This window comes from Cydia strobilella, chromosome 19 (assembly GCF_947568885.1).
Source record: "Cydia strobilella chromosome 19, ilCydStro3.1, whole genome shotgun sequence".
Taxonomy (NCBI): domain Eukaryota; kingdom Metazoa; phylum Arthropoda; class Insecta; order Lepidoptera; family Tortricidae; genus Cydia; species Cydia strobilella.
The window spans coordinates 8,576,194-8,587,360 of NC_086059.1; the positions used below are offsets into that span (position 1 = coordinate 8,576,194).

The 11,167-nt window shown below is 36.9% G+C and overlaps 1 protein-coding gene across 1 annotated transcript; it reads left to right on the top strand.

Annotated features, from left to right (window-relative positions):
• Positions 1 to 5,639: 5,639 nt before the first annotated feature.
• LOC134750085 (uncharacterized) lies at positions 5,640 to 6,676 on the top strand. Its single transcript, XM_063685178.1, has one exon. It carries the CDS (start codon positions 6,008 to 6,010, stop codon positions 6,323 to 6,325), a length of 318 nt encoding a protein of 105 aa, XP_063541248.1. The 5' UTR covers positions 5,640 to 6,007; the 3' UTR covers positions 6,326 to 6,676.
• Positions 6,677 to 11,167: the final 4,491 nt, after the last annotated feature.

An 11,167-nucleotide genomic window follows, 5' to 3' on the forward strand; every position in this document is an offset into this window, starting at 1 on the left:
AGTACATTGTGCAACGTGGGGGGTAAGTGTAATTTTGCAAATGAGGTCTTAAGATGCACGACAGCCGCAGGCTAGAGTGCATTAAAGACTCGAATTTGCAATATTCTTACCCGTGGAGTTACACACAATGTTTTTCATCACACTTGCGAAGAAAAAACTAAATTTTAAGCGAAATTATTCTTAAATACGGTGACATTTTAAACATTCTTCCGCCATTTTTATTTTTTTTGGCAGTTTAGGCATCGAAGGCAGACCCATTAGCATTAAGCCACAATTGAAAATTGTGTAAAAATATTTTAAACGGCTATTAAATTAATCAAATTAAATATTTTTAAACATAAACAAAAATATTAGGTTATAAACGTCAGTATTTTATAAGTAAAACTAATTTATACGTACTTAATTCATATGAATAAGTAACATAATTAAAAAAAAAGCTATAACTCACTCGTGAATTTTTTTTCACAATCCATAACTCACGCGGGAACGATATATACCTTTGTCCTTCAGTACACCTGCATGAAATAAGATCTTTTTTGAGCAAGTGTGATGAAAATAATTTTGATCATTACAGGAAAAATAATTTCATGCTCATTGAAATGTGAAACAATTGACTTATTATGTAATTTTTATAAGCAATGGCCAGACTGCACAGGATCGGGAAGACTGGAAAAAGTGAGGGGGAGGCCTTTGCCCAGCAGTGGGACATTATAGGCTCCTAATAATAATCATTTCATTTTTTTAAAGCATGGCAGCTTGTGGCGAGCTGTTGGGGAGTAACGACCCCACGGAGCCGAGTGCTCCCGAGAGTCGGCCAGGGTCGGTCGGAGTAGACCCCACGGGGACCCGCAGGACTCTCGGCTCTGGCTTGCCTTCATTGGCCGTCCAGAGAGGAGTCGTTAGAGCTATTATGCTCCAGGGGTGGAAGTGAAAGATGCATAACACGCGAGTTGGCACTGTGGCTGTTATCATCAGTCACCACTTTAGTTGTTATTATGCTATATATACATAATTATATAGCCTCACAAGTCTCTAACTTCTAGATCTAGACCATTTTGCGGATTGTTGGTTACTAAATTGGATTTAGGTGGATTGGTTTTGCAGGATAGGTAATAATTTATTTTCTGGAAAATATTATTTGAAGCAAATGTCAAAATCATAATAAAATTAAAAATGTAATGATAACAGAATCTGCTGATGCATTAATGTTTTTAACAGCTTATTTCAACGCCATCTATCTAGCCGACTTAACACAACAATCTAATTTGGTTGGAAGGTACCTCGTAGCAAGGGTAAGGTTGTAAATCTTTTAAAATATGGCGTACAGATGTCGCTAGAGGCGTAGAAATAGCAATAGTAGTTGTGATTATTTGCTTTAAAAAAATTATATTACACAGAGACATAGCCAGGTCACAACTTTTTTAATTAGTATTCAATTTTTACGAAGTGAGGTAGCCTATGGATACGCGACCTGTACACTTCCACAGCCGGAGTTTTTTTTTTTTTTTTTTTTTTTTTATATTATAGAGGGGAAAATGCTTTTCGCATACCACCCAGGCGCGGGGACGGGCCTGGGATGGTTATGTGGGACTCCCGTATAGGCTCATGGGACCCACGGTTTACCCACTAAAAACCCCTCTTGACCGCCTCAGGGCTATAAGGCGAGGCCACAGGAACACTGGAGCACTCTTCCGCAGCCTCGCCAGCTGACGATGAACACCCTGCCGACGCGACGGCGAGTGGTATCATAATTTCAAGTGCAGTTTAAAAACTGCATGTGTAAATATTGCACATTCTTGCTATTCGAGTTTAGTAGGCACTTCTGCTACGCATAAATACCATAGTTGACAACGTTGACCGTAGTCCAGTCTGTCCAGTCCGGTCCAACCGTAGTGTCAACTTGACATGCGTAGTTGTCAAATTGTTTAAAGTATTCCCTCTCACATTATTCTTGGAAGTTAGACTGATCTTCATATTTTCACCAAAGAACATATAATAGGATAGAGCGGTATTGGCATAGTAAATTTTGTAACCACAGTAAATTCACTGCCATCTATCGACACACTCCTTTAAAACTAAAAATGAAGATTTATAAAAATACTATAAAATGTATTTAAATATGGATAAATGATTCTTTTTATTTGCATTAATTATTTTTATATGATTTTGAGGCATGTTCTTTCACTGATATGCGTTAAAATGGTTAAATAACAAACGAAACCGTCAACGCCCTCTATACGAGAGTAGGCCAAAGGTAGTGGCACCATCTGATCGAGAATCAAATTTTCGTGATTTTCGAGGCACGTTTTTTCCTTAGACTGTATCCATTTATTACGGAGTTATATCTATCTTTGTTTTCACGCAATAACTTCAAGTGAATGCTCTTACGGTAGATGTCGCTAGGTGCCTCCCTAAGGCGCATAGAGTTAGACCAAGAAAAGTCTGCCACGATTTTGATAGCACACGCAGTGCAAGTGTTATTTTAAACGTCAAACTTCTATGAATTATGAGTACCTATATGACGTATAAATAACACATGCACTGCGTGTGGTATCAAAATCTTTGCAGACTTATCTTGGTCTAAACTTATGAGGGATATGGTGGAAATATTCGCTGTCATCGGACAAGTCTCGGTAGCTCAGTTGGCAGTAGTATGGGCTGGTATCCCAGAGTCGTGAATGCGAGTCTCACTCGAAACAGTGGGTTTTTCCACTTTCACTATATATCTAATAATTGTTCAATGTTACTTACAGTTGCTATAGAAAATATAAGTAAAGGAGTTATGTATGAAGTAGGTCATACTATATTAAACTGTTATTTGAGGGTACGTTCCAATATAACAAACGTAACCGGTGCGTCCTACATAATATACCTAATACTTTCTCTGTCGGACGCTGATACCGATTCGGCAAGTGGATCGAATGTATATATCGATTAGAAATCAAGGGCCTGCGCCTTTTAGGGAATCGAGTGGTTAATTTAACATTTAAATGCAACTCTTTGGCCGATCATTAAATTTCATATCGATCGATACAGGTATTGCGTGCAATGAATAATATTACTATTAAAAGATTGTCAGTCATGAAATGTTGATAATTAAAACAACTGTATATTTTTTCGTCATCAAAATTATTTCGAGTCAAATATTTTTTTATAAATTTTTATTCGGTAACTAGCTTATTTTTGAACTAGTCAATATGGTAATAACCATATACTTACAATTTCTTGCTAGGAAGACCGTCATGGGGCAAAAACGTTTAGCATTTGTAATTTGGATACGTACGTCGCTCAGACATAGTAAGAAAGAAAGAACTTTACTCCTTCAGCCACCGACCTTCTGGAATATGAAGTATGTGTACAAACACAGGAGTTAAAATCGACGAAAAAGCTTCTAGACGGACTTCTCCACTTTGACCTTACCTCAAATGTGAATAAAAGAACATAAAACATTGAGGATATGAGCAATCTATCAATTTAATATTTATATATTTAAAGAAAAATTTAAATTTATTTTTGTAATTCCTATGAAAGAACATTTATGACACCATGTGAAAGATTTATTACAAAAAAAAGAACACGCAACCCACATCCATGTCAACATTTTTTATACAATTTCGTGTTCTCCATCAATTAAAATTAATTTAATAATGTAATTATTTAATTTGACTACACGTTCAGTATATTTTAATTAAATTAAAGAACACGCAACCGAAGATCACATAAAATTTTCATCAATTCCTTGTTTTCCAATACTAAAATACATAATTATTTAAAAATAATTTACACGAAATAAAACTATGAAAACGGATTATATCGCGTAATTTACACTATTTTTAATTCATAATTTTTAACAAATAACTCTACACGCTTATTCTCACTTGAACAGATGCGCAACTATCAACTATTATCGCTGCTGAAGCTAATGATAATAACTTTCGTTAAAATCGTTGAAGAGGAGCCAATTCTAACCTTACCTATGAATTACCTTGATAATTTCAAGTCTTGATAATTTATTCTAATTTTCATTTTATTCGAATTAGTTAAATTTGCTTGTACGAACGCTAGGCAAGTATGTGCGAGCGCATCATAAGGTGAGTTCGACAAAGTTTCGGACGTTTTTATAGGTGGGCTGAGATGATGTTGGATTTTTTTTCTCAGCTTCTGGATAGGTTTCGGACGTGATTCAAACACATACAGAATTAATAGTACATTTTGCAACATGGGGCGTAAGTTAAATATTGCTAACAAGAGTGTAGTTAAATCGCGAGGGCTTCCGGAGCGATTTATAGACTCGAGTTTGCAATATTATTACGCCCCGAGTTACACACAATGTTTTTCATCACACTCGCTATACAAAAATGAAGTATAAAGACAAGAAACTGACCTCAAAGCGAAAACTGGCTTTAAGCTTTGGGTAATTCTAAGTACAGTCTTTTTCAATTCGAGTTGCTTTTGTTTTCGAGTATAATTTGGGTGCGTAACAGCGGACACTGTTCTTAGTGAAAAGCGTACAAAGTGAGACCTCAAAGCGAAAACTGACACTGATGAGCTTTAAAAAACTCCTGATTCTAAAGTTCAGTCTTTTTTGATCTGAAAGTTTTTTATTTTTTATTTCAGTTATCAGGTACAATGTATTCAGGTAATTGTGGATAGTATTATTTAAGTAAACACCCAATAATGGGACGTTTACGTTCAGCGCGAAGGAACGCAACGCTTGAGCACCCAACGAAAGTGGATGTATGAAAATCCGATGTTTCCAGATTTTTTGTCGACGTATGATCTAGTGAGAAAATGTTACCGTGCGTGGAAGTCGCTAGCGTTTCTTACTTAACATTTTTAAAAATTTCGGCTAAAATCCCTTTTTTTGTATTTCTGCTTTCAGATGTGACTAAAGCAAATTGATAGTAAATTATACAACCTTCATAAACATTAACAGTTAAATTATGTAGTTAGGAGAGGCTGTCCGAATATCATTGAGATACCGACGGTATCCGAATATATTCGAATATATAATAATAAGTATGTTACATGGCCCTTAACGCTGTACACCTATAGCTTATCTTCTCTGATGTCTCAGTGCCGAGGTTGCAGTAGGTCACAGTCAAGTCACGTCCGTGATCAAGGCCACGGCAAGACAACGACACAAGCACTTATATTATTATACTTATTCTTAAGAATTGTAAAGAAAATGCGGTAAGAACCTCAAACTGTCAGTCTATTTATTAGAAACCCTGAGAGCTAAGGTACATATGCATTATTTTGCACATATCGCTAACAATTTCAAACTGCGTCTGGGTGACCGAGAAAATGGTCAGATGGTAATACGGAAATGTAAATTATAGACTGGTTCTTTATGTATAATTTTGTGTAATATTATTTCGATTACGTAATAAGTCCCTTTTTGTAATTGCGTAATTAATAGTTATTATATATTATTGTTTTCAAATAGGTGCTTTAATGTAAGTTGTAGTTGCAATAACCTAATTATTTGCTGGATAAGGGATCTTTGCTAGGATAGAGAGCATATAATTATAATGACATTCACTGTAAAATGAATTAATGAAGAAGAAGGCAAACATTCAGTAATTACCGATGCAATGGGAAAGTAAAACGCATTGCTCACAAATTTTAGTAAAAGAAGACAAACATTGACAGGCAGACAATATTGACCGTCGGCTTCGCTAAAGAGAAACGAAAGAAAGAGTACAAAAAGTAACCAATCGTTTACTCGTCTCATGTACATAGATAACGGTAAGAGTTTCTTTTTGCGATCGCACGTTTTGACGACAGTTATCCATACATATTGGCATAGCTGACACACAATGGTGGCGCAGGCGCCGGCACGCGAACACTACTCGCTCGCAAGTCATTCCGTTAGTCGGCTACTGAGACGGCTTCACTTTCCATCAAGCATCTCGGTCAACGAAAAATCGAAAAATATTACAAGTTTTATCTGTGAACGCATCGCAACTTGACGTTTGTTTCGGCGGGAAAATTGTCTGCAAATATGAGAGGCTTTTTAATTCTATTGACGCTGTGCTTGGTGTTTTCATCCTGTGAAATGAAGAGGAAAAAAGTGAGGGATTACCCAACGGAGAAGCAGTTGACTTTGCAACGAAAGGAAACGACGCCAGTGGACTTCACTAGGCTACTGGTGATGAGGGTTGTGTATGGAGTGGCGAAGATGATGGGCTTCCAAGAGCAAGTTGGTGATGTGTTGAATGGTGCTCTTGTGCCACCGGGAGCCGATGATGATGATGATGATGACTTTTTTGGTGATGATGACGATGACGACGGTATCTTTGGTGGTGATGACGATTACTAGTAATTTTGAACAGCAGTTTATGTGTTTGCCTTTGATAATTGTGGTTGTAGCCAACAAACATTATTTTAGTACTATGCTCAATTGGTTTCATCTACTATGTACCTACTTATCAAAAATAAGAGATATTTTGTATAATCTTTAGGTGTTTAGTATGTACTAAATGATAAAGTAGTACAATTATATGATCACCTATTTCTTCAGATTACCATGCTTTAATTTTTACAGGACAGAAGAGAGTTTTAAATGTTCATATAAATAGAAGCATTCAGTTTTACGAGTATGTTGTTGCATAATTCGTATTCGTCTTTTTACTTGCAATTTCCTCAAGAGTACCTAGTTTACTAATGTGTCTACAAGAAAGTGTTTATGTATATTACTAATGCTACTACTACATATCCTTTAATGTGTATCCATTATAGTACAATTCGCTACAATATTTCAATGTAAGTACATATTTTTAATTCACAAGGTTAGGCTGCTTCTCTGGGATATTTGACTGACAACCAGAAATTGTGAAAGAACACACAGTGTGTGTGAGTACATGGGGCCCATTTCTGGAGCTATATTAGTCGAATATTATTAGTGTGTTGTCATGACAACCCATACGATTTGGCAGTTCGTGGACTAATAATATTAGTCTAATATCGTTCGCGAAATGGGCCCCTGGTCACTAAAATGTATTGAAATTAATGTTTGTAATCAAGCCATAAATTTAGGGTACGAAATTTTTATAACTTTATTACCATTATCAATGGCAAAAACAAACACTTTTGCGTTAATTCAGATAAGTGGCTGTAGAGTTCTATAGCTAACCGTATTTATTTTAGTAGCTTTTATACCAAAACAAGACGTGCATTTATAATATTATTAAGTACTTATTTATAATTGTACTTTCTAGATTTAAGATACGTTACCTTGTTAACAATATGTCTAAGTTATTATGTACCTGTTAGTATTTAATCTTATTTGTTTAATAAACAATTTAGAACATTTTAAAATGAGTCACAGCTCTCTCATTGGTGAAGATAACACGGTATTTTACCATTAAAAACTGCTGTACGGTATGTATGTAATGAATGTACGTTTTCATTTCTACTTTGATATAGGTGAGCTATTTTGTCTAGTAATAAGGTCTAAAATTATACACGTGGCTTTAACCTTTTATTGCGCCTTGCCGTTTTTCATAAAAAACAAAGAGTCAGCATTATACCTACTTTTACTTTTTCTTCATGCCACAATAGATACCAGCTTTAAGTTCACTAGCTTATCAGGCGGTCTATTCAGGTAGTAATTTCTTGTTATCAATTTTTTAGTCTTATTTTAGTTTAGTTTTTAATTAGTTTTATTTTTGTTAGGTATACAGGGTGGAAAGGCACGACGATCCTTTCCGTAAAAGGGGGATTGTTTGGATTTAGTATTTCCTCTAAAGAAACTAGGCTCATATTCGTAACCGTTTTAAAGTTATAGGCAGTTAACTTTTAATGCAAAATACTGCAAGTGACAACCCTCATTAGGTTCAGTAACATATATGGTTATATCCTCTATGCTTAGAACTACTAATATCTGTGACCTAAAGACATTTCAGTGCAGGTGACAGATTTGACGTGCGGTCTGCAGCCGCAGTTGCAATAATACACTAAATACGCAAAAATGGCCATGCTATGTGCAGTCGGCCTTGTCATTAATTTTACTATGGAAATTGACAACAACACCGGCGTGTCGGAGCAGTAGTGCAGCTGCGGTCGGGAAAACGTTAAAATCACCATATGTGCAGTCGATATAGTCATTCATTTTACTATGGAAATTGACAATAACACCGACGCGTTCAGGCCGCTGCAGTAGTGCCGGAGCAGTAATGCAGCTGCGGTTGGAAATGGATTGTCACCTTTACCCGTGATAAAACCGTGACGCAAATAAATTGCAAATTATGCGAAAAAACCTATTTTCAAAATGCCCTTGGGAGCCCGCGATTACCTAAATTTGCTTATGTTATACGGGGAGTGTAATTATAATGCCTCCGAGACGTTACGACGCTTTAGACAAAGATATCCTCCACCATACCCAACTAGCCGTATGTCAATTTTATGTCAAATATTTTTATAAACATAAGTGTCACATTACACTTACATGTAGGTTGATAGTACGTAGTAATAGTAGGGTTGTCACGAAGAAGAAGATTCTTCTTCTTCTTCTTCTTCTTTGCCATGTCCCGTTATTTGGGGTCGGCCCTCCTCGTTCGAAGGCGCCAGGTTTTTCTGTCCTGGGTTGTCGATATGTTAGTCTGCGCCCGCTCCATGTCTTTGGTAACGGTTGTCCACCACGTGGTAAGCGGCCTCCCTTTGCCGTTCGTTTTGTCTGGGATGGCCAACGATCGTAACGAAAATCTAAACATTACGAATCGATTCTCCATCACTCAAACTAACCCCCCTTTGCGAGAAGGATCGTCGTGTCTTTCCATCCTGTATAATGTCTATAATATTATAATTAAATATTTGTTATGGATATGATCGGTCAGTGATATTTATATATTAACCAGCAATGCGCTGAACAGTGACAGTTTATTAAACTACTGATCAGCCAGCCATGTTATGCATACCAGCCAGCCCTTTCTTATAACTGATAAATGGCGAGACAAAATTTACTTGCCTATAAATAAGAGCAAGACTTAATAACTGCCATTCACAAGAAATAGGAAACTAGATAATTTTTAAGAAAAAAAACCGACTTCAATGGGGGATGCCGCTGAAAGCATTCTTAGATTCCAGACAATGAAATGAAAAAGACAGTATCTTTTGCCTAATTATGTAGAAAAGGAGGTAAACCGACCCACTTTTCTAGTAGCATTTCGTTTTTGTAAGGGTCGCAGTTCTAACCTAACCTAACCTACTTTTCTAATAGCATTTCGTTTCTGTAAGGGTCACAGCTCTAACCTAACCTAACCTACTTTTCTGATAGCAGTTCTGTTCTGTGAGAATCGCAGTTCAAAAGCTACCTACCCACGTAACCCACTTTTCTGGTAGCATTTCCGGGTCCGGGTCTGGGTCCGGATCCGAGTCCGGGTCCGTGTCCGGCTGTCCGGGTCCAGGTTTGGGTCAGAGTTCGGTCCAGGTCCGGGTTCGATTTGGGGTCCATGTTCAGACCCGGGTCCGGGTCCGGGTCCGAGTCCGGGTCCAAGTTTGGGTTTGGGTCCATAAGGAAGAGAACAAATCGCCAAACGTGAACTATGCGTCATTGAAGAGTTCCGTTCTGATCATCATCAGCAGTTCCACTTCATCAAATGTCACTTTTTTAAATGTAAGTGCTTGATTTGTTGATGAAAATACTAAAATCACTATATGTATGCCTTTAACATTTGAGGAGTTCCCTCGATTCTTCATGGATCCCATCATCAGAACTGCTTTTTGACAAAAACGGGACCAATCTGTGTGTATATACTTACAATCAAAAAAAGAATTTTCAAAATCGGTCCAGAAATGACGGAGTTATGGAGTAACAAACATTTAAAAAAAAACAAAAAAAAACATACAACCGAATTGAGAACCTCCTCCTTTGAAATCTTGAAGTCGGTTAAAAAGGTCGTAAAATTAGAATTTAATCGTGAAGCAATACCACGCTCGACCAAAAGCTAACTTGAAGCCATGAAATGAATGTCATACAGTCAAACGGCGGGGTTTTAAACCCAAAATGGCTAGGTATATGGCTTTTAAGGGTCACCAGCAAGCTCGGTTCTCCATACAAATGTAGTTACGCTCACATTTTAAAATGAGTAGCTAGTATGATCTGAAACTTTGTGCTAACAATTAGGAAAAGTTATATCTGTCTGTAATTAGTTTATGTAGCTTCAGATACTATAGTCCGTTTGTATGGGAAGGTGAAATTCGGCCGAGCTTGCCGGGGACTCTTAACAGCAGTAGTTCTCACTATTTCAAATCCTCACACATGCAATTAGCAACAGTGACTTTTTGTTCAAACCTAGATGCACCACCACCTGCAAGTCCAATAAGAGGAGGCCAAGCATGTGCTTATACATGGCTTATACATTATGCACGTTAAATGGCGCTTTCAAGTACCTACACAGAACTCTTAGCATGTCCACCGATGTCAAGCATACCTAATGTCAGGTCAAACCTGTGGAAATACCTTCTAGTGACGCTGACGAATAGATGAGAGACTAGAATGTATAAAGATGCATTAGAACAATGCATGGGATCGGAGCATTTTCCTTTGTGTACGAATATATGTCTCGTGACTTCGTGTTATTCATATTTATAACATTTTCATTATTCCATAGTATCTTAAAAACCTGCTTGACTTGAATATAAAGTTGTTGTCTTATTTACACTTTGCGATCCGTAATAATCTTGACCGTCCTCAAGCTACAGAGCTTTGTTTGAAATCATTGAGTATTTTTTTTATAAAAGCAATGTCCTTTGACTGAAAAACTGCCTTCACCGAAAAGCTAGGTAGGTTATTAAATATTATACGTAGTCGAACGGTGCATGTTTAAACTGCAATAAATGTAAGTACCTAAGGCCCCGCAATAAGCGGACTGTACCTGTAGTGAGGTGAGAAAGGTGAGATTGAGATTAGATGAGGGCGTGTCCTGAATTAAATAAACTCGAATAAAATAATTTGACTTACTTCTGTATGCTGCTGCCACCGCCGACGTAGAAGTCTCTGTGGGATGCTTGTTTTATAGGGTTTAAATAACTTTTAATTTATGATCAGAGATTTAATTTCAGGAGGAGTATTATTTAAAAAAAGACAGTGATATGACATAACTGCTTGTCGCTTAATTTAAGGTGGCCAGTACCCACGCCTTTTAGAATGAAAAGGTTAAAG